The sequence below is a fragment of the Seriola lalandi genome, unplaced genomic scaffold (genome assembly GCF_002814215.2).
Source record: "Seriola lalandi dorsalis isolate HSWRI2012SDOR001 ecotype SW California unplaced genomic scaffold, Sedor1 jcf7180002054901, whole genome shotgun sequence".
NCBI lineage: Eukaryota > Metazoa > Chordata > Actinopteri > Carangiformes > Carangidae > Seriola > Seriola lalandi.
In genome coordinates, this window is record NW_019525453.1 from 6,736,673 (window position 1) to 6,761,899 (window position 25,227).

At 39.6% G+C, this 25,227-nt stretch overlaps 1 protein-coding gene across 1 annotated transcript in view; it reads left to right on the top strand.

Annotated features, from left to right (window-relative positions):
- man1a1 (mannosidase, alpha, class 1A, member 1) overlaps positions 1 to 25,227 on the top strand; it is a 141,305-nt gene that overhangs the window by 44,929 nt on the left and 71,149 nt on the right. The window contains exons 3-4 of the mRNA XM_023430152.2: positions 12,502 to 12,617; positions 19,327 to 19,407. Of these exons, the coding sequence (XP_023285920.1) occupies positions 12,502 to 12,617; positions 19,327 to 19,407 (197 nt within the window). The remainder of the gene's footprint in view (positions 1 to 12,501; positions 12,618 to 19,326; positions 19,408 to 25,227) is intronic.

Consider the following 25,227-nt stretch of genomic DNA (forward strand, 5'->3'; position numbering starts at 1 on the left):
TGGAGCTTGTCCCTGTAGCACTGAACTGACACATGTGACACAGGGCAACGCATGACACATACTCAGTGTATTTGTGTATGTACTTATCAATAGATGATGATTGGCTGTATTGAAATAAGAAAGTAAAAATAAAGATGTTTGAGGCCTTTTAAAGATTGTGTCTCATTTAGTGCTGCAAATAAAGATTATTTTCACAATCGATTAATCAGATTATTTCCTACATTAATTGATTCATTATTTAATCTATAGGAAAAAAGTGAAACTTGCTCATCATAATTTACCAGGAAGTGACATCTTCAGATGCCTTTTTGACAAAAAAAAAAAAAAAAGCATAAAGTCCTCACATGAGAAGCTGAGACCAGAAAATATTTTCATTGAAAATGACTTAAACCAATAAACGATTATCAAAAAAGTTGCCTGTTAAGTTTCTTGTGATCGACTCATGTATTCATTGACTAGTCGTTGCAGCTCTGGCCTCAGTTATAGCTTGCCTCCCAGAGAGCACTAAGAAGTTTATATATTTATATATGGAGAATATTTTTTGGTCTCAACATCTCCAGTTTGAGTTGGCATTGTGTTTTGTGTCTGAACTTTCCATTATAAAAAAAAACAAACCAACAAATATCAGAAAATACAACCAAAAAAATGCCCAGTGAAACCTTGACTTTAACTGGAGGAAACAAGATACATGGGTGGGTGTTTACAGAAAAATAAAAGATATTACTTTCTCTACTTGTAAGAACTTGTACTTGTATTGCTGAACTCATTCTCAAAAATATAAACTTTCTGGTAAATAAAATAAATAAATCAATATGGTGTATTACCAATCCAGTGAGCCAGTTCATCAGTCCCATTGTGCTGTAGTTGTAGACATGTTTTGCAGGTTTCCCAGCAACATGAATTCAATTTGTCTGCAGTGTGCTGTGGTGTGCTGCCCTGAGCTCCATGCTGATTTTTACTCGTGTAGTTTGTGTAAAAGCAGTTGATGATATATGATTTATTTAGTGCAGCCATTAGATGAGATGATAAAACCATGTGGGATTGAATATTTCTTGATTTTTCTCTTGCCCCTTTTTCTTATTTTTGGAAACATCCCTTCCTTCCTTTGTTACTCGGGGTTAGCTAATTCACATTGTGCTTGGACAGCCTGTTAAGACTTTGGTTATTTGCTGGACAGTTGGATGGATCTGTAGCTAGAGGCAGTGTGAAGAAGTAAAAGGCCTGTGTATCTCCTGGGACACACAGGCTTTGCAGAGGAGGTTATCTGCCTGGCCCTGCCTGCAGTGCTTTAAAAGGCCGCTGGATGAATGGCAGGCTTTGCCACGGATGCTGCCAGGGTTTTGTGATGGTTTCTTTTCTTTATGTTGTTTTTGCTCCTGTCTCCTGTGGCCTTTCCTCCATGCCAGACCTCTCAATGGCTTTTCTGCTCCTTGTCCCCTGGAGTGATGCTGCAGTATCACTTGACTCGTGACAGTGGTAATACCCAGACAGAATAAAAGCACAAAAAAGCTCTTCCTTTACGTTTACAGCTGACCTTCAAATGTGTCTCAAGTGAATCTTGCATCCCTCTGATGATGAAAGCATTTAAGGTAGCACGGTGATCATTGAACCATCACTGCAATGACCAAGGTTCAACCCCTAATTGGTGATCCTTCAGGCTTTACTGTTATTTCTAGTACCATGCATACTCCCTACTATTTTATGACTACTCCAGCAACAGGCTTTTGTTGTCCAAACAGTGCAGTATTCTACGTTTCTGAGTGTAAAGTGAGACCGAGCAGGTCTTTGGCTGCACAGAGCCTCCTGCCAGAAACTGATTTGGGTTGTTGGTTTAAATCAGGCACAGATGTCTGTTTAACCATGGTCTATTATACCATTAAATGTGTCCCAGCTGGCTTTCCCACTGGCTATGTCCTTGGTTTTAACATGGTCTTTATTTACAGTAGAGATGAGTGCAATCAATACAACTGATTTAGCTAAAAATCAATATCTGTGTGGCTGCTACTTCCTGCAATGCTTGTCATCTTTACCTCTTTTTGGGAACAACTAAGGACATCAGTGTGTTTCTGTGGTTCGAGTGTTAAAGGCTGAGAGAGGAGAGGGAGCGGTTGTATGTTGAATGTCCAGTAGGAAGAAGCTGCTGAAGGGGAAACAGAACATGATCCTCGTTGCAAAGAAAAACTTTTCATTCTTCCAGATGGAACAAATTCTTCTATTTGTGTTCAGCTTTGCATAGCTGTATATAGTCAAGTTCGTTTAGTGATAAAACATTTAACCAAAGTGCAACACAGATACAGACACAAACTTAATTATACGTCACAAACCTGAAAACTATGCAGGCCCAAATGACAAAGAAAACTAATTTTGAGGTTGAATTTATAGTTTTTATTAGTGGGGACACGTCTAATGTTATGAGGGCGGTTGTTCTGTGGAACAGCTCACAGATTTAGGTAATAAGACCATAGAGACCTGAGGGAGATTTTCAGGGTTTAAAAGTTGTGTTCCTGTCCACTGAGTGTCTTAAGAAAAAAAAAGGAAGATTTAGGAAGGCCAATAAAAGCCAGCACAAGAGTAATGTAGTCTCTCTATTAAACCAGTGAGCAGCTGAGCAGCAGCACTTTGATCAAGATACAGGAATACAACTATACAAACTTGTTTAAGTTTTATCTTGGCAGCACTGTTACTGTTACCATGCGTAAGTGATGTTTTTCAGGTTTTAGAATTCGGTTGTTTTTTACAGTTCAGGACTCGTATAAAAGTCTGAGGGCAAAGCATCAAACAGAATTTAGCAAAAAAATCAAAAGTGCAGTAGAATTGCGATTTTATGACATTTGAATGTCTTTTTAGTGGGATCATGTTACCCCCTTCAGCTGGAGGACTTTGTCAGTCATGGTGGGTAAGGAAGCGAACTGCAATTTAAAAACAAAAAGTAAAACTAGTTAACTCTGAGGTGAACTGACGATACACAGCAGACAACCAGGCACAGGTGTCGGTGTGTTGCAGGTTGGTAAATAAGACATATCTCCTGGGTGTTCTGCAGCCATCGAAGCCAAATGCATTCGCTTCTTTGTGGTCACAACCCCATCAAAGTGTCAAACCAAATCTGATTCTGTTTCCTGTATCCTGCCAGCCACTGTCGCTAGCAGGGCTAAAAATACTGTTATCTTCCACCAGTCAAGTAGGCTTATGTTTTTTGGTGTCTTTCTATTTCCAGACAAGTCATTTAGTTGCTTATATAATATGACACTGAGTCCTGGGGTGCAGCCTCAGCTCCCACACAGCATTGTGCGTGTCTCTGAATCAGATATTCAATCTCTGTAATTGAAATGGATGGAGTAATTCTGCTGTGGCCTTCCCTCAGCTTTTTGTTGTGTGTGTGTTTGTGTGTGTGTGTGTATGTGTGTGTGTGTGTGTGTGTTTGTGTGTGTGTTTGTGTGTGTGTTTGTGTGTGTGTGTGTGTGTGTGTGTGTGTGCGCGGATGTATGAGGAGTTAGGGAGGGGAGGTAGGGGTTGGATTTGGTTGCGTCTGAAATGATGTAAATCACACTCTGCACAGAGGTGGGTGGGACATAGACAAGGGAGCACTGCAGCAGCTGAAATGGAAGTATCCATCACATGAATACACACACACACACACACACACACACACACACACACACACACACATTTTGTAGCCCTGTGTTGTGAGCACTCATCTCCTGAGCTGTTGTTAAAGAACCTTGAGCCTGCATCCACATTAATTAATCATCTACACACACTGAACAACAGTTCTGCGCCCAGGCTTTTAACCCCAGCCCTCCACAGCTTAGGGCAACACACTGCAGCGGCACCGCCCATCTTCCTGATAGCTGTGTGTGAATAAACACACACCTACACACAGTCTCATAGACACAAACACACTCCTCAAAGTCTGCCAGGTCCCCGAACGCTCCCACAAAATTAACAGCTAAACTCACTCTTGAGGCTCGGTGCATCTTGTGTTTGCTGTTATTGTCACAGGTTTGCCTCACATCCCTCCTTTCTATATCACTGTCAGGTTTTCAACACACACACACACATTAGTGAAGCGTGGTAATGTCTTTCACTGTAACCTTGACAAAAAGTGTTGACGCTTGAGTATCTGGAAGCAGAAGCCAAGAGGTTAATGCACTTTAGAGATGTGTACGTGTGTGTCCGTGTGTGTGTGTGCGCATGCTTTCTGCCTACGATAACATGATTAGCTGAAGTCTTACCCATCACTTTTCCCTCACCTCACCTCCTCTCCGCGACCTCTCGCAAAATACAGTGTAGACTGAACGTCGGGGCGGTAGTTGGGGCTAAATGGGATCACCAGCAAAGCTGAGGGTGTTGAGACCTGGATCAAATAGTAGGATTAAGGATTAGACCTGGAGTTTGCATTGAGTTAACATTACGATATGGGACACACTGGAGCCCTTTTTCTATCTTGGGCTGAGAGAAGCAGTGAGCTGGGGAGAAAAATTCAGGAAGGGATTTTTTTTCTTTTTTTAAGACTGAATTTTCATAAGATGAGAAGCAGCCTTCAGATTTTTAAATATCAATGACACTTTGACTGCTGTCATTCTTTTTAAGGCTGCTGCTGCTATTTTTGAGCTGAAGCTCCTGAGTCAGTGCGTACTGCCAATATTCAATTACCTCCACCAGTAAAGAAGACGAGGAAGAGGTCATGTTTTCTCTCTGCGTGTTTATATGTATATCAGGATATCTCTCATGGCGTTTGGTGCATTTCACAACACTAGATTAACTGATTGCTGGAGTTCATTCAATTTGATCAGGTACTGATGTTTCCACAGGTAAACAACTGTTGTGTTTTAGTCATAATTATCATCCTGTGTTCATTTGCTCTTGGGGAAATGTGGGACTTTTAGAAACAAGCTCTATGGATCAGTGTTATGGAAGATGTTGTGAGGCATTTGAGATGTAGAGTTGGTTGTCTTCCTCTACGATACCGATGCCACCATGTCTCTCATGTGTGGCCATTATCGGGCTGAGATGATGTGGTCTGATCCTGGAGGAACTCTGCTAGTGCTGTACACGTAATCAGTTTAACAGTAAACATATTGCATCAATAAAATACCCAGAACTACCTCGTGACCAATCACTCTATCACCTAAGCATCAGCTAAGAAGCTAAGCTACCATTACCTGACATCTTTATCCTCTTACATCAATTGATTTGGCACCTACACTCCAAGTCACAGCTTCTGGTCCAGGAGGTGTTCAGGCTGAGAGAAAGAGAGGGAGATGACATCCAATAAAGGTTCCTAAACTGAACCAATGATGATGCAATCACATGATCTTCAGCTTAACCACTAGGTCATCATCATCATCAACAACTCGTTTTAAGGTTACTGTTGTCATTTGAAGTTGAAACCTAATCAACAAAACTAAAGAGAACACAGCGGAGGGGAGGTCGGAATAACAGTGAAAGGAAGATACAAAAGCGTCACCAAGGAGCTCAGTGTGACCCACAGCTGGAGGGCACAGCTGAATGTTGAGGTCACGCTTTGTGTTCAGATTGTGTGCATGATGTAATCCACATGACATTTATTGTTGTTTGCCTTTTTCTTCCGAAAGCAAATAAACCCACATCTACAACTCTCTCAGAATATCACAGTTTAGTTAAAGCAGTGATCAAATGGAATACAAAAAGCTTTTCACAGGCACGTTCAGTGCATGGTAATTATTATACTGTAAAGCATGATGTAATAAAGGCGATGAATTTCAGTGCAGAAGGTTTTGGTTTTTTTTGTATATAACAATGTTACATCCTGACAGTAGCTTTAATTGATAATGTTTATGCTTTTAGCAATCTAATTTGCATTCAAGGTCAACTTACTACCTTTTTTCAGAGCTTTCATTCTCATGGTATTCATCTTAACAAAAGAAAATACAAAAAATGTGTCTTTCATCCTGCTTTTTATGTTTTCATGGCACTGATATATTAATAACCGAAACCAAAAAAAATATTTGTGCAAAGCTGCAGCAGAACATAGTGAGATAAATATAAACATAACAAAAAGTAATAAATTGATTAATGTCAAACAACATACACCAAACCTCAAGGAAATCAAATTTATCATGAATGAGCCAGATCTTCCCCAAAATTTAATGTGTGTTGTTCCCCGGCCCATGACCCATCCCTCCATCAAGTTCGGAGCAAATCAGCTCATTACTTTTTGTGTAATCCCGCTCACGAATAAACAGACACGGGTGAAAACATAACCTCCATTGCGGAAGTAAGAAATATTAAGATATTGCAACACATTACAGAGTGCTCCTCCAAAATAAGATGGATACAGTTGGGGAAGAGATTCAAAGGGATCACTGTAGGCTTATTGCTTAATCCCTGTTCTCTTCACAACAACAGATAAACACACACACATACACACACACACACACACAGAGTTGTTATTCCACCTACTTTTTATGGATTCAAAATGCTATATCTTCCTTTCAGCAAAGCCTGAAGACTGTAGAGATCATGTTTGCATTTTGACCTCTGTCCACACAATCAGTGGTGTGAGAGCGAGCGAGAGACAGCAGCAATCACTCAGCACCCTCCCACATCGCAGCAGCATCACAGATTACAACTCTGTCTTTGCGGCCTGATTGCGTGAAGTGAAGGGTATGTCGTTCTGGTCCAAACAGTGCATCATTCCGCTGTCTGACACTCACACACAGAGCAGGGGAAGACGTGAGAATGCAGTAAGTTAGTGCCGTTATTGACCAGTCATATATGCACTAAGACCAGCTGTCAACACTCAACTGCAGTAGAATAACACATAACAGTACATGAAAGTCCAGAGGATAAGCCGGGCATGAGTGTGTGTGCTTTTGTGCGCTGCATTATTTTTTAATTCATCCATCACTTCCTTCTTCACTCATTTTCTGAGAGGGGAAGGAACTCAAAGATGATGGAAAAGGAAAGAGAAGGAAGCACTGAAAAGAGAAAGAAGAACTGACTGAAGAATTGATGCAAGAGTCCTGGAGGAATAAAAAGGCGTGAAACTCATAAATGTGAAGGAAAACAATGGAAGAAGCAGAAAAGATTGATGCGTATCTCATTAGAGGCCAAGTGGACGTTGGAAGAGGAGCAACTGGATGGATTTTGTTTCAAGGCACACAGGAATGGAGGGACTGAAAGTTTTTGTTAATGACTTTTGGACCTCTAGTCTCCCATTTTTCTGCCTTCCTCTCCCATCCATCCTTATTCTCTGTCTGGGAACAGAAAGGTAATGATTCTTGTCTTCTCAGGACACCAGCTCTTTCATTTTTCATCTCTCCACCCATTTCTCCCCTTCCCATGTTCTGCTTTATAGGTTATGTCAAAAAAATGTGGAACATCATTCTCTTGTACTCCTGGTAACATTTGACAACATCAGCAGGGGCAATCTGTAGGGTTTGTCTTACCTTTATTTCCTGAAGTATCACAACAGATGAGAATATCCTGCAATCACCCTTTGAGACAAAATAACATTTTCTTGTTCATAATCTTGAATACACAAGGACGAGATTGCTTTGCAACATTTTGACTTTTTGCAACCTCTCTTGAAAATACCTTGCATTCAATAGCCTCACCTCTGACACACATCACTGTGATTAACAACAAGATCGAGACTTCAAATGAATGCTGAGAGTAAAGGACACTTAGCAGGAGGCAGGTTCACACTCACAACCAACAGTGGAGTAAATGAAGCTTTTGCCGGGATTACTAAATACCAAGCGGCAACCTCTAGGGGTGAACAATGAAACCAACACGGAAGTGCCAAAAAGCTGCAGTTGCTCTAATTGCCACTTGAGTCTAGCTCCAAAATTTTACAGCAGAAATAAACATGTTCACAGCCTGGTACAAAAAACTTTTGGTCTCTACGGCTAATTTCCTCCTAACTCACCCATTTAAATTTTAGTAACATTTAAAGTCCTGCATAATTGAGCGCATGCTGCTTTGAGTGACAGGTGGGTGAGGTTAAACTTGTCACAAACCGGCATGCAGATGTTTCCTAAACGCCTCAAATTCAGATATGAATGAGTAGGCTAGTTAGGCTAGCTAGGCACTCATAGAGGTGTGTTGCCAAAAATGAGCGGGAAATAAGGTGTCCTAAAATATTGATTGATTTTATCTCCCTGGGCTGGTGTGAATCTACCTGGGCAGGTCTTAATCTACCTGGGCAAGTCTTAATATATCTGGGCACGTCTTAATCTACTTGGGAAAATATTAATCTGCATGAGCGGGTCTATATGTACCTGGGCAAGCTTAATCTACCTGGCCTGGTCTTAATGTACCTGGGCTGGTTGTAATGTACCTGGGAAAGTCTTAATCTACAGGGGCAGCACTTCATCTTCTTTGGTAGGGTCTTAACGTACTTGGGCAGGTCTTAATCTACCTGGGTAGGCCACCTGGGCTCATTGTGAGACAATGGGCCCCCTGGTCACAGACATATAAAAGACCCACTTACTATCCTCTGTAGGAGTAACACACACAGTCTGAAAGGTTCTGTGTCTCTTTGTGGTTCCTTTGGGTCCCTGGGCCCCTGGTCCTGTGCCAGTCGCTCCATTCAGTAATTGATCCCTGCAAAAGTGGCATCATCACATGGGTTTTGTCTGACCAGCAGCAAAACCCAAAATCACTCAGTTTACAATGATATTAAACAGGAAAAAGTAACAAATCATCACATTTTCAGAAGTCAGGGAGTTTTTGACATTTTGGCTTCAAAATTAACTTAAGTGATTCATTGATTGTCAGAATTGTTGCCAATCGCTTTTCTGTTGATTTACAAATTGTTGCAGCTCTAGAGGCAGACGAGGCTTGTTGTTGTGGGTGGAAACACGGCTGTTTGTGGTTTTCTGGAAAGAACTTCTACAAATGTAAGAATTCTCCCAGTGTGACAAGCCAACCACCTACAGCAAATATCATAAGGCCTGTCCTCCCCTACTGCTCCTTCTTTACAGAAGCATCTTAGAGCCTCTCCTCCTCCGCTACCACTCATGCTTTGCAGCAGCATCATAGACGCTGCCCTCTGCTGAGCCATCTGCTACCTCACCATGCTCACAGCCGCTAACAGAAACAAAATCTTCAGCAGCACACACATCATCTCCAAGATCACTGGACTTGGCTCTCGGCTGAATCCCATCTCAATTTTTATAACCTTTCCATCTGGACACAGACACATATCCCAGATCTGGTAACAAGCTGATTTTAGCAGATTCTTGGTGCTCCCTGTCATCATGGCCCTGGACAAGCTGTCTCACCAACATCACAGATCTTTTTATTTAAAGCCCCAATCTGTGAGCAGTGTCATCTGCATGCTTTATGAAGGGACTAATGTTTTAACAATTCGTATAATAGATTAATGGTCAAAATGGATAAATGAGGCACCATCACCAAGAAGATGATGAAGTAAACAATCTACTGCAGCAACTAATGATTGTTTTTTTAAACAATCAAATAATCTGGTTTGATTGATGTTGTGAACAAATGTTTGGTCTTTCTCTCGGTCAAAAACAACAAAAAAATGGTTTGTTTTGTCTACCCATAGTTCCACACTACACCACACTGAATATTGATTCAAAGTCATGCATGACCAAGTCAAACGGCAAAGCCTCTCATGTGACAAGCTGGTACTGAACTTGCATGTTTGGCACTTCTGCTCGAAATGATTAATTGATTTTCAAAGTAGTCAGAGATTAATTTTCTGTGAATAATGGGTTATTCCACTAATTGTGTCAGCTCTTGACTTATCTACTCCAACCAAACTAACATTTTCCTTTTCAAGTCCCGTTAGAACAACCGTGGCTCTCCATCATGGCAGAATACAAACACATCTCACCCTTTTCCTTCACTGAAAATGTTCTCCTCATGGAGATACAGCAACCAAAACTCACCATTAGATGATTTTTTACGTTGCACTGGAGTGACAGCTTCGTGCAAAACATTCATATTTTCAAAAAATTAGATGCAGTCAGTAGAAGCCAATGAATGGATCACAAATTATAATGAACATCTTTCTTTTTAATGTTCTGTATCTCATAATGATGACTGAAATATTTAAATTAATATGGTAAAAATATCACTCATTTAATTCTGGAATGTCAAATTAGTTTTGAAGTTTGAGCAGCAACAAAATTCTGCAGTTTTCAAAATATGAAAATGAAAATAAGTAAGAATTTGTTTCTATATAGTTATATATAGAGAATAACAATAACATATAATCAGCATTTTGTTTTAAATTCAAATTGTACAACTTTTTGGACATAGTTTCTAGAAATATATATGTTTAAATACAAATACATGAAATATGTATGTACATTCAAAAATACTTTCCCCAGCAAAAGAACAAAAATCATGCAAACCTTTCGCTTCCTCTCAAATTTCTTGTATTTTTCTATATTTAATATTAGTATTCCAGTCACCATTTGACCATCTGTGTCTCTCACATTATGCACACACACACACACAAATAGACAGACACACATACACACACAGATTCAGGAAGAGCAATGAGGGGGAAGGAAGCACAGTGACAAGACAATGGACAGGAGTAAAGTGTCTTGTCCTCTCTTTGTCGCCCTGGGGGCTTCAATGGAGCAAAAATGTGAGAGGGATGAAAAACAGGAAGGACAAGTGACTGTATCTGCTGACACCTCCATTTACATGCTCTGTGTTTCTGTAGCATGGCTTGAGGGAATGTATTGAACAATATGAGACGACTAATAAATGCGCTTAGTCGGCTGATGGCCTTTTGTTAAAAGTTTGGGACACTTGCAAAGATATGTGCAATTCTTCCTTTACTTCCTTGTCACTATCATCTGACAGTCTTAGTCTGCTTAGCTTAGTTTAGTTTAACTTAGCTTAGCTTAGCTTAGCGTAATGAGCGAAAGCAGGGTGGAAACAGCTGGCCTGGTTCTGTGTGAATAGACATATACTTTTTTTTTAAAATCCTTACAAAAACAGAGATCATGAGTTGCCAGATACAGTTGCTGGGATGTGTTTTAATGTAGGTTATTCTACGGTTAAATTCGTACCAAACCTGGCAACCTCACTGTGAGGAATCAGCAGGTCAAGGCACCCGAATGTTGTTTGTCAAGAAATAGATTCAGCGTGAAACTACCAACAAACCGCAACAAATTCTTTTTGTTGTTATATATCTTTCCTGCTTCGAGTCTTAATGTTAAGCTAGTCTAATCACCTCTGACCTCAGTGTTACAAGTGTGGTATCGATCTTCTCTTCTCTTGTAAAGCAAACAAACAAAGCCGTACCATCTGCAGCGGTTCACTACTCCACATCGGGTTAAATACCATTATTTCATCTGTAAGGTTTGTAATCAAAATCATCCTCATAGGGATTCACAGTTGATAGAATTGTCATCTTGCTGTGGTGATTTTAAGAAATAATAGTCACAGTGAGCACAGTACTATATAGTTTTGATGGACAACAGTGGCTCTGTGCCTCCAGATGATTCAGCATTGTGTTTAATGGAAAGCTTTTAGCTGCTGGTTAATCCTCACACCACTTACACAGAGATATAAACCAACAAATTCACTCAATATCAATCCAGCATCTTACTGGCATTCTGACACTACTTTGTGGCCTTTTCAAACATCCTCTCTTCTGACTCGGGCTGTTTTTCTAGCCTTATTATTGTTTCAGAATTTTCCCTCCTCATTGTTTTTCTTTCTACTGTTACTCCTTGCCCTCTCTCTGAAGGTTGGCCTCCTGAGGGTGATTTATTAATGTTTTCATTTCTGCTCTCTCTGTCTTACTTATTGTAATATTCCGTTTTTTTTTTCTTCACTTCCCCATCTTCCATTTCTGTCTTTTTACATTTTCCTTCTCACCTCGGAGTGGCCACACGGCTGCAACAGAGGCGTCCTGTGTTTATAACAAGTATGTGAGGACTAAAAGCTTTTTGCAGAGGTGCCCTGTGCTACATGCGTAATGCTTTACTGAGCTCTCTGACACAAACACAGACTAAGGTGTTGGAGTGTTGTTGGATTCATTAGGGGGTTTGGGTAATGACGGCGCTGAAATGATGGTTTGTATCTCTGTGTGTCTTCCCCCCTGCTATGAGGCTAATCACTAGAGATGAGCAGTACTCCCGACGTTTCATCAGTGCTGATAATCGCTGCCTCTCACCATCTGTCGAGCAAAAATAATTTATTCAACCTCCAAACTCAACTCTTCGCGTCTGCTGTTTGTTCAGTGCTTTTTCAGCGAGACTGCTGCCAACACCTGTTGTCATTCATACTTATGAAATGAATGGTATTCTGACAAATAAGCTTTTAACATTTCAATGAACTTCATGGGGCGTTTCTGCTTGTTTGTAGAAGTTAAACTTAAAGGTTTTTATTTTCTCCACCTTCCTTCCCAGCATTCTGTTTTTTTAGCAGACAGATTATATGTAAAATACACTATTGACAACACAGCAGCCAGCGTCACCTTCTCCACGTCTAATGCTCTGCATCTATATGTGTCTCTTGCAGGAAGTATAAAAGGAGCAACAATTGTGGATGCTCTGGATACCCTCTATATCATGGAAATGTTTGAAGAATTTGATGCTGCCACTGACTGGGTAGAGAAGAACCTCGACTTTAATGTGGTAAGTAATGTAAGTGTATGTGTGTTTGTGCCCTTGTGATGATGGAGTCATAATTCACTCAATAAAGGCTTGAATCATTGATGGCAGTCGTTGATAGGAGCCTTGAAAACCCAGCTCTTGACCCAGGTGGCACCTTCATTAACATTCATTCAGGTTGATGAGAGTTAAATGAGAGAGTGTGATTGTTTACTGAAGAAACAATCACGATCAAGATATGTGAACAGCAAGAGATGAGGACACTGTGTCTGACATCCAGATGCACAAATGACTCAGCAGGTATTACACAGACTTTGACTGAGTCCAGCTTGCAACTTTCATCCACATCTTATGGCATTTCTTAGCAGATGGAGCTGCTCATTTGTCCTGGAGATGGTTTAGTTGGCATCAACATTTCCATGACATCTGAGCAGCTCCACCTACTGAGGAAAGCTTCGAAAACATCAAGTACCAGGGCCTTTATTTACCTCAGCAGCAGAGAAAACCAGGCCTTTATTTTGACAGGCTTATATTAGAGAAAGGCCTTTGTTTCTAATGTGTCCCACAGTTGATACAAAGTGTTTACCTGTTGTCATTTTCCTATAGCAAAGAAAAGTTGGAAGAGTTAATGTATGAAAACATTATTTGTCCTAAGAACAGAAACTCATTGGTAGTCTATGGAAACGGATATTAGATTGAATCTATTGTGTGAGCTTTTGTTGTAGGTAATTCCACCCTCTGTAGTGTTTTTTTCATTTTACCCAGCCTTCATTAGCGACTGACCTTTATTTGTTTGTGCTGGCCATGCCCCTAGCTATTATTTGGGATTAGGCCATTATTTGAATACCAGCTTTTATATGAGAATTTACGGTAAGTTGGGCCTTGTGAAGATGCTGTTCATTTATATTACAACATTTGGGTATGAGTTTCCTCCAAAACGGCATATGGAAGCGATGCCTGTTCACTCGCTGACTTCCTGGGTATCAGGCTATCCCCAGCAGCGCTTGAATGAAACATATAATACTGGTAGCTTTCAGTTAAAACATGAAAGTAATCCCAAATCTAGATCACCACCTGTCTGCTGAGCTTCAGCCAAATTCGTCTGTAACATTTGGAGAAATGTTGCTGGCTATGGAGTCACAGGAGTGCCATAAAAAGAATACATTTTTTATAATTCAGTTTTTTAAATAAATGTTTACTGTGTGTTGTAATGTGTCCTTGAGTGCCTTGCCTATTAATAAAATGTATTATTATTGTTATTATTATCATTATTATTATTACTATAAAATCTGTCAAAGAACAAGAAAATAAATGTGGAAATAAAAAAAAAATTAATAAAATAATAAGTAATACATTTTAAATATATATATATGGGAGGAAATCGGTCTGTTGAGTGAAACATGCCGAATGTCTGGAGTATACAGTGTTGTCTGCTGTATGTGTAATCAATCAAAAGTATATGTGATTTCTGTCACATCCTGCCATCACTTCGATTTAAACAGTTTTCACTCTACATTACCCAGAACAATACAGACATTTTTCTTCTCATAACAACACAAAGAAACAACCACACTTATTTTTGAAAACTCCTTGCCAAGGATATATGCTTTAACACAGGGCTCCCTTATAGTATAATAGAGAAAATACATAATTACACTGGTTTCTTGATGCTAGGTGATTCAAACAAAGCACAGAGACTCGCTAGTTATTTTATTGGGACGTTTAATGGCTGTGATTCAGTTGAACACTTCAGTCTTTATGTAAGAGACCTAATGTATGGAGTAGTCTTAAAATAAACTTTATACAGAGACGTGACAGGATGAGCATGGAGATGTCTGACTCAGTTTCACCACATGTAGGTCAGTGTAAATGAACTGTAATACAGACGGCTTTCGATAGCAGCCTTAACTTGGATGTTAGAGGAAGTGTGTGTGTGTGTGTATGAAAAAATGGCCTTGATGTTACTGCACTTAGCCATCCGCCTGTTTAAGCTGAGTCATTGGTGTGTGTCCGTGTGTGTGCGCGCGTGTGTGTGTGTGTTTGTGTGTGTGTGCGCGTGTGTGTGTGTGTGTTAAGATACAAGAAAACATTCCATTAAAAATGTATTTTCACAAATTATTTCAACTTGAAGGAGTCCAGAGAAAAACACGAGTTAGATAATTGTGCTTTCTTTTTTCACCGCACTAACTTGTGCTCATAAGACATCATAAACACGTGATGATTAGTATAATCAAGCTGTAATATCATAAACATAATAAGCTCAAAATTGCTGGGTGTTAATATTTTATGTGGTGAATGTATCCTTAATGACATGATATAAAACATAATGAAATTTCCTGATGCCTGGAAGATTACGTTATAAGAAACAATTTTTAAGGCCTCTAATGGGCTCTGCTCGTAATGGATCACAATGCACTTAATGCTTTATTAAAGTTAGTGAAACCATTTTTTTCTGAGATGTTTTCATTACGACAGATTTCTGTCTCTGTAACTCGACTCGATGAGCTGCGTATGTGTGAGTTACAGAAATACTCATGTAAATAGAGGATTTTCATATCTTGAAATCAGATTTGAGGAAGACAATGAGCATGACCACAAGATTCAAAGTGGTGTGTGTGTGTGTACAGGAAATGAGTGTATTGACTCTGATCCCTCCTCCTATAGTGTTATCACTAAAACCCTGAGGGAGAATGCCAAAAACATGTCTAATAGATCCATACATGAGTCTATTACTGTTTACTTCTTAGTGTGAGAGCGCACACAAACACACACACACGCACAAATAAAAGCACATTCAAACACTGCTGTATGAGTAGGAATCAAACTCTTGCTGTGTTTAATATCAGTTTATAAATGTGGAGCCATGTGTAAGCTCTGTTACAGCACTTCACGGTTTTAATTTGCTTAGCATTTACATACACACACGCACACACACAAATGCAAATACAGTACACACACACACACACACACACACACACACACAGTTCAAGCTTGTAATTAATAGCAGTATAGATGTTTTAAAAACATATTACTCACAAAAGTTAGAAATCTAGAGCAGTGAATCTAACTTAAAGAAACTTCTCCATGTGATGAATAAAAGGTTACCATGTGTTGTAGGAGTGGATGTTTTTCGGTTCTAATTTCTGAAGGACTGCTGTGCTTTTTCTGATGAGCTTAATGACACAGGAACATGTAGATATTTCTGTGCAAAAATACACACACTTTGCCCCTTTCCTTTGAAGTTTGCCTTGGTTGTAGAACCACCCTCATTATAATATCCCAGTTAAGAGCTGCTCATTAAGGAGGAACAGAAAAACAGTTTCTTTGTCTTTCCTCTAGTGTAGTTGTGACTGTGGATGTGTCTCTGTGTACAGATATCCGTTTAGGTGACTGAGGTCTGATTCTAAGGCCAAAGAATATACAATGCTAACATGATAAAAAACATCCCAGTGCTGTAGTTAATTACACTTCCAGATCAGCTTCAGTCCTACTGTACTCTATCCAAAACTGTTTGAGTTTTTTAGTTGCTTCTATTCACTTGTGGAGGTTTTTGCCAGACAGGAATTTTCAGTGCCACCGCTTTGTGCAACATCCTCCCTTATTCACAGTATTTACCAGAAGTTGTCCTGTCGCTCAAACAGCACTGTCACAGCGGGAGGCCCATTGTTTTCTGAACTGCTCTGCTCATTTGCTGAGGTTGCATATCTTCGAGACCTAAAGCTTCCTTAAATGCTCCGCACTTTGTGCACTTTGTGCAACAGGTGCATCTTAATAGGAAGGCTCTGGAAGACTGTTAATGTGAAACCAGTCTGGGAGGGGTTGAAAATGTCAACAAGGTTAGCTAATGTCAATAAGGTTCTTAAAAGGTTTTCCTCTCTTAAGAGTCACTGTGGAGCTCTAGTAACAACAGGTCGGCGAGCCAATCAGAAGAGAGGATTCTCTGAGCTTCTCTTCTGATTGGTTGACTGTTTTCTTAGTGAGCCAATAAAAAATAGCAGATTTCAAGTAAACACTCAGAGAAACCAAATCCTGCAAGGTTAGAAGGTGGGTCCAGGTGGGCGGGGCATGGTGCATGGCTGAGAGCGGTGACTGCTTTGTTGTGACATCACAGTGTTACAGAAGTTCTCAGGACTCATTTTAAGGCTCAGTTTCTGAATACAGGCTAGACTGAGCACTTTGATGCTTTCACAGTATTAATACAGAACCTACACCTGCTTTGTAATCACGTTTGACTGAGCAAGACAAATGAGATGAAATCACAAAACAGGGACTGATATTTTGTCTTATGAAGGACGATTAACTTTTAGTGACTCGAGTGAAATCATTCAGGAAAGTAGGTCTTAAATATACAGTACTTACATTCTCAGAGGAAAATCCTGCCATTGAGCTTGTAGGACACTTTAAATTAAGGCACAGTCACCTTGAGTTTGGCGATGTATCATATTTAGACGTGCAAACCATGGAGACCCAGAAAAGAGAGGAAAGAAAGACTTATTGAAGACTTATGAATACAGAGGTGATGACAGCAGCCAGGAGTGTGTCTCTCTGGACATGAAGTAGCAAATGGGAAGTTAGAAATGACAAAATCCAGATACAGTATACATAATGTTTGTGCAGCATGACTACATCAATACAGGAGTCCCTAAGCAAAGTACAAAGGTACTTAGTGGCTTTGAATTGTCAGTAAACACACCAAAATACAATAAAATGACAGCAGTTTGTCATAGTTTTGTGCTCCTTTGAGTCACTTTTCAGTTAAATGTTAATGTGGGTTTAAAGTAGAGACAATAACTGGCATGACTTCAGTATTATTCTCTAGTCTTGAAAGTACAATGACTTTTCTTTTTGTTTTTTTTGCCAGCATTGCAAAACCTGAGAAAACATGATTATAACTCCAACACTTCACTCAGAGTCCCAGTGCAGGAGCCACACGGGTCACTGCCATTTTTTTTTCTCTATCCAAGCAGCTAAGCAACACTTTTAAATCTATTTAAAGCCAGAGAGCAGGAGCACAAGGTTTATCACACTCCTGAGACGTATTCTGTCAGAACTGAAATGCTCTGAAACACAACTCAGGATTTAAGATATAAAGAGGACGATGGGTAAAAACTGTAATGTAATGAAAAACTATGGTTTTAATGTAAGCTTTTATGAGCTTGTTCAGTGACACAACTATCCAATTGCAAAATAAATCATACACTTTCATCTAAAGAGGTCTAGTAGGAACATTACCTCATCTTGTTACAACCATTAAATAGTTGTGTTAGGAAAAGGCCGTGCTTAGTCAGTTTCCTGTGCTCTCTGTAATGGATTAAATGTTGCCACATCAGGAGACTCCACTCCTCGCCTGCCAACCTCGTCAGGCCTTCTTGCAGGAATGAGACGACGTCACACAACTGCTGACTCGGAGGGTCATTGTTGAACAGTTTAAAGTAGTGATGGCTGCTGAAGGCAGTGGCACAACACACTGCCGTCAATGTTCACTCAAGAATACAATATTTAGAGCTGAAATAGTTATTAATATAAAACAATATTTCACTTTAGCTTATTAAAACTGCTAAACGACGAAAGGCAGTATGAAGAAATAATATTGTCCTTTTGCATTAGAGCTGCCTGTGTGTCGTAGAGGAAATAATTAAATTTTAATTAGGATGAATTGGCTACACAATCTATCTCCTCAAGCAGTCACTCCGAGTTGGTGGGAAACTGACAGGACACATTTTGTATGACATATAATTTGTTTTTTCTACAGGACAGAGTCTATTGTCCTATCTCTGGCTGACAGCAGTGACTTATGAGAGCTGTCAGTCAAACACAAAAACTTCATCTGACTTAGGAATTTGTTTGCAAAGATGTGAAGAGCAAGGGGGAGAGAGAGAGAAAGAGAGAGAGAGAGAGAGAGAGAGAGATGAAGCTTCATTGTTCTGCTGCTGAGACTATTTTTTTTGTTATTATTTGTCCCATTTTCTCTGGAAAAAAAAAAAACGTCCAGAAATGGAGGCATCGTATGTTTAGACGCAGCACAATTTATCACCCCACTCCATCCACAACTGTTGTTGAGATATTTCACTCTGAAATCACATATGTCGCTCGCTCATTGAGACGCTGGAGGAAAAGATAGGGGATGTCCAAATATCAGACAGATCCATCCTCTGGGCACCTGTTTAATGTCTGTACAAAATTCATGGCAATCCATATTTCAGTCTGGACTCAAATGGTTGACTGACTGACTGACTGACTGACTGACTGACTGACATACTGACTGACTGAATGACTGTCTAACACAGAGCTGCTCTGCTACTACAGCTTTAGATATATGAAATTATTGTGTGATGATTACTGAAGCATCCACAGTTCAGGGTAAAAATAATTCTGTTAAAAACTTCTCATGCAGCGAAGTTATCCTCACACATCCCGTACACTTTAAACACATGCATATTCCTAGATCTCTTTCTTAACACTTCAGTAGCTCATTTATTAATCATGCTCAGTTGTCACTCATTCACAGCAGGAGTGAATAAGCCACTTTTTAAATTTATTCAGTATCAACTTTTGGCTACTTCAATCGAAAAACATCTGTCTGAAACCTCAGACTAATCCTCCTCCAAACACAACAAAAAAGCCCAGAATCATTCCACCGTTGAGTTTTTCGTAATTCACTGTCAGTAGCAGGAGAAACGTATATTCATGAGTAGCAGTGTTTCATATTTCTTTTCTTTTGTCTCTGATGCAGAACGCAGAGGTGTCTGTGTTTGAGGTGAACATCCGGTTTGTCGGAGGTCTGCTGTCCGCCTACTACCTGTCTGGAAAAGAGGTAAGAAACATCCACAAGCTTCCTGTAGTGTGTTCTCACAACGACTCTGCAGTGAATGAGACTTTGAAGAGGGACTTCTGTTGCCTGTACTGCAGGCTGATTGATCAAACAGATGGTACAGAGCGGATGATGGACAAGTGAGTGAGTGAATGAGTGCTTTTATATGCTCTATATCTTACATAATATCCCCTTTTAATTGCTGGTGCAGATAAATATATCCCATTAGCCAGTGCCATGGTAAGTTCTCTTTCGAAGCGCAGGTGCTCTCTTATGTAGTTCGATTAGTTTGCTTCCAGCCAGAATAGACTACAGCGAGAACAAACTGTTGACTGCTTTAATATGGCTGGAGGACGAGCGTAAATGTTGCTGCTCTTGGATCTCATCTTCTGTGGTGGCAGATTGAAGATACAACAGTTTGAATCGAAATGGTTCGCATTGAGCTCTATAGTTTTTCACACAGCGCTGTCTTCAGTGTCAGTGAACTAACAGGTGCCTCAGATAATGGAAAATACCCTTGTTTCACTGTTGTACTTTTAAAGAGTAACTTTCTTTTAGTTGAAAGGGAGAAGAAGAGGTGGTGTTCCATCAGCCTTGGGGGGCAGAATATGTCCTGAAGTGTCTGGCTGCTGACAAATTATTGCTCTAGACTTGCTTTACTGAGAAAAAAATGAGTGCAGCGAGATTCCATAGGGCTTCTCACTTTCCTCATAGTGCCACTCGTGCTGTGTCTGTGTGCACAGTGTTTTGTGTGAATCTGCTTAGTGACAAGAGGCTGTGAAAATGACATCAGCAGGTATTACACTCAGGTCTGCCAGTGTGCGGGGATTTCACGTTAAACTCGCTCTTCCTCAATATCTCCTCTTCTTTCTCTCTTTTAATTACGCGCCTCAGCCTCTTAATGAAAGTTAAGACCCCACCAATGAATGGATTGTGCAGAAAAGCTTTTAAACCACCCAAAACCTCAAAACCTGGTACCTGCAGAGAGATTTTTTTTTCAACTGAAAGAGCTTCAGACTTCATTTCTGTTTTTAAACTGATGTCACCAGGTGGGATTTCACTCTGAGTGACTTTGATCTTCACCCCTGTCGACAATGCCGCATTAATCTGCTCTTTAATACGCAGATGCAGGTGTAAACACTCTCCTATATACGCGCATAATCGACACAATCAACCTAGCAGTGAGTGAAACCAGAGTTGTGAGGCTTATTAGCCGGGAGAGAGGGGGGGGGGGGGGGGGGGGGGGTGCCCGCAGGAGTCAGATTGGGAGCTCTCTGGTAGCAAAACCCATTTACAAACTCAATGAGCATTTCAGCGCTTCAGCACACACAGAAAATTCTAGAGGAACATTATTTCTTATTTGTCAAGTGCTGGATGTAGAGGGCTGTGGCACGAAGCTGGCAATAATGACACCAATGAGAACAATAATTGTTATTTGAGGAACATTTTCTAAAGCAAAGTTGCGGCTGCAAAGTTGTTCAGTTGAGAAGAAGAAAGATATTTGAGCATTACTTAACAAGTTCAAAGTATTTTAGCACAGCTTTATATCTTCACAACTCTTTTGTCAACATCTTACAATATTAAACCAAATCTTATTCATTTATCATTTTCAGTAATTCCCCAAAGCCAATACCAATGTAAGACAATATAACACATACTGTATAAAATAAGCGTGCAAATGTGTCTCCACAGTAATTTAAAACCTATACAGTGCTTTAAATGGACTTTAAACACCAGTAGAGTTGCAATTAACAAGTATTTACATTATCAATAAAACATCAATTGATTTTTTTATCTTTTCATTGCTTATTTTGATCTATATATAATGTTTCAAAGTAATGACAAAGTTCCTGAAGCCCAAGACGAAGTCTCTTCAAAGTCCTTGTTTTGTGCAATAAAACCTAAAATCCAATGAAATAGAATCAGATAAAGGGAAAGAGAAGTAGCAGATCATCACAATTCAAGTGCTGGATCTCGGCAGTAATTACCTTTTTTTGCTTTGAAAATTGTTTCAAATTGTAAACATTAGACAGATTATGAAACTATACATTACAATACAAAATACTCATTATACTGAAAACTGTAGTTGAGCCAAAAGCAAAGTAACAAAAGCTTATATTTAAATGTTCGAAAGATGAGACTGAATTACCTACATTTATTTTAATTAGCATCATAAGAAAAGCTGCAGCATTGGAAACAGTAGCTTGCCGATCATCTTCACTAATCCTCTCAACAGGTGTGACGCCCAACTGTGACTCCTCATCATTTCTCAGCCGTCACTGTTGGCTCCATTTCTTCTTCTTTTTTTTTCTTATGAGAGTCAATCAGTTCAGGGCCTTCCTGTAATTCATCAAAACCTTGAGAGGTCCCTCTGGTTCAGGTCCAGGTCAGGGACCCCTGAAGGATGGAGGTGGTAGATGGATGGGCTGATGGGTGGCCTCGGAGGACTGAAGGTTGCTGATGAACAGGATGACTGAATGTTGCTGGTGGTTGAGCACTGAATGACTGGTGGTGTAGAGCTGAAGGACAGCTCGGTGGAGCTGAAGGGGATGTAGGAGGTCAGAGGGCCAACAGCGTCAAAATCTGTTGGGTCCAGTGAAAGTTAAGGAGGAGATGCATGATTTTTTTATTATCAGTTAGTCTGATGATAATTAATTAATCACAGGGACTGTAAACTGCTAAAAATAGCGATAAATGCCAATCAAAGTTTCAGAAACTCCAAAGTTACATGTTCATTTTGCTTGTTTTGTCCAAGCAACTGTCCAAAACCCAAAGAAATCCAGTTTACATTCACAAACTGTTTGATCTATGTTATTATTACGTTTTGATGTTATTTTATTTTATAAAACCTGTTTTGAGCAGAGTTTTTACAAGAGTGTGTTACATCATACATTTTAGGAGGGTTTTTTTCTCTGAACCTTCAAAACCAGTACTTTGGCAATACACTCCTGATAAAAGCTGTTGTAGATAAAGTGGAGCTATACTGCAGGTACATTTGTGCTGGGTGGTTTTTAATAGTAAAATGCTGAACAGTGGTTAGTGGTTACTCCACATTTGGAATGTCTGTTCGATGAGAGTGTAGCCGACCTCCAGAGAAGATGAACCCTCAGACCCAAAGAGAAACACGGAGCAGATAGAGAGACTGTCAGGTGAATAGAGAAGATTAGCGTATGATCTTAGAGAGACTTGTTCTGCATTCTGTTATGTTGCTGTCTGAATTGAAAGAAAATTCATTTGAGATGGGAAATCTTGTCAACACAAGGCCAAGTGAAAGTATTCCGTAATGACAAACTGAAAACTGATTTTATTTTTTTCTCTCACATAATCCTGAAACTTGATAGGACCACATTATAGTATGTGTCCTGATAAGTAATATCCTCTGAGGTGCCTTTATTATTATTTTTGTCATATAGACATTAGTACAATACTTCTGAAGAATTTGGATTGACTTTGTCTCCAAAACAAAAAAAAGACCTTACCTTATCTTACTACAAAAAACGCAATTTTCTGTGTGCTTTTACTTTGAAAATTGCAGGTGCAAACACTGTAAACCGGTTAAAATGTCTTTAGATGTGAATTGTTAGCATCTGAGATGTCGCAGTTTAAGTTGAAGCACTTGAAGTGTCAGTTGAAGGTGAAGCACTGAAAGGATTTGAAGTGTTTGGTTTGCCTGTCCGAGCTGGAAGCAGTTGAAAGCTACTGAAGTGTAAGTACTGAAAACACTTTAAACCCTGCAGACTGTTGAATTGTCAGTTTGTAAGCACTAAAAACAGCAGAAGTGTCAGCTAAAGTGTCAAAGATGAAAGCAGCTGAACTATCATTCAAAGAGAAAGACGTACAAGCAAGTTAAAATGTCTTGAATCGTAAAAGATGGAAGAAATTGAATTTGTGCAATGAATGGTTTAAGTGCACTGTAAACAGTTGAAGTGACAATCTGTATGTCTTGTATATACCACTGACAGTTTAACTGTCATTTCAACAGATTTCAATGCTTTGGTTACTTTTACTTAGATTGAAACTTCATACGACAGTTCAACTGCTTTCAGCTAAAAAATTCAGTTTTTGAAATCAACAGCTTTATTTGGTTTGATTCACCTTAGATGTCAGAGTGGTTGTGGTCAATCGCCACACCAGCCATGATCTCACATGCTGTCAGCAGTCTGAGCTGAAATGTGTTTTGTAGTTTTCTTTATTTTTTTTTTCTTTTTTCAGGCTGACGGATGGAAAACAAAAAAGAGATTATTTTTTTTTGGCTTGAGGAGGATGATGGATGAGGAGTCAAAGAGTGATGAGAGGTGTTAGAGACAGACACAAGGAGCAGCTAGAGGAGTGGAGTCTCTCTGTCTCTCTCCCTGTCGGTTCTTGTCTGGCTCTGACTCAAAGAGGCCTGGGCCTTTGATGAAAATTTGATCAGTAAAAGTACAGCTGGTACTGGCTGTATGCACCCTACTGGCAGGCTTTTAACGTCCCTTCCTGCATACAGATCACAGCATGTAACCTCATCTGCTGAAGAAAGGGAAGGAGGGAAGGAAGGTAGGAAGGAAGTAAACAATGGACAAAATAAAAGGCTTCCAGTTGCTCTGCTAATCTAAACTAAGTGCTACAAGGGGGGAAGGACAGATAAAGGACAGACAACAGCAAAAAAGAACGTAAGATACAGAGAGGGGGAGAGAAAAGGAAGGAGGAAGCCGCGCATGAAGGAAGATACTGAAGGGGAAAATAAGGAGAGAGGAGAGACCTGAGAGACAAAGGAAGGTGACGATTGATGGAGGAAAGGGAAAAAGATTTGAAGTGATAGAGAGCCAGATCCTATGTCTGTGTCTCTATCACTTCAAATCTGTAATTTTAATTTCTTTTACTTTAATCCATCTGTGAGAAACTCCTTTAATGTGCGGAATAGTGCACATCATCAACATGCATACTGGCTGATTTAGAGTATAGTTTAACACTTTTCCAAAATGAACAAACTATATAATCATAACCATTAGTATGTAGTATAGTTTCAAGGTACAGCTAGTGTAAGTAGAGGTCAAAGTAAAACAGAAATTAAGGATTAAGAGAAATGGAAATAAGAAATGAAATAGAAACTAAAGGAGCTAAACACAGGAATCGAAGTAAAAAGAAGTTGAGAATGAATAAAGGGAAGGAATCAGAGGAAGAACAAGAAAATTCATGAGGCAGGAAAGGATCAATGAAAATAGGAAAAAGAAGACATCAAGGAATGAAGGAATGAGGATGACAAATGGGGAGAGATGATGGTAAAAAAACTATAACAGAAGTATGGATTTATAGAAAAAGGAAAGTAAAGAGGGATTGGATGGAAGAATTGCAAATGAGGAACACATGTAGAAATACAGAACAGCTAAAACAGAAATATATCATGGTAAGGTGATGTTAGTATCATGGGTATTGAGCAACAATCCCTGTTAGTGCTCATATACAGTATGCATACTCACTACAAACACAATGACAACCTCAAGTAATTTCTTCATTAGGTGAATGTAGTGTGTTACATTCAAATTGTCATCTCCAAGAGTCAACAAATCCCCGCTGTGAAGACCGGCTTTTTTTTCTTTTTAAATTTGCCAGTATTCATTATAGGAGGGGCTTTTCATCATTGCCAAACCCTTATCCCAGCATGATTATAATGAACAGCAATGATTGTGCTTGATTGTGATGAAAACTAATCCCAATCTCCTTTAGTTGTGTCTGACAGAGTAATCTGGTAATGGCGGGGATGAGTGTCACAGCTGCATCCCTCATCCCTTAGAACAACCTAGATTTAAAGAGAAAATCCTGTCAGTGGTTAACCAAAGCAGAGGT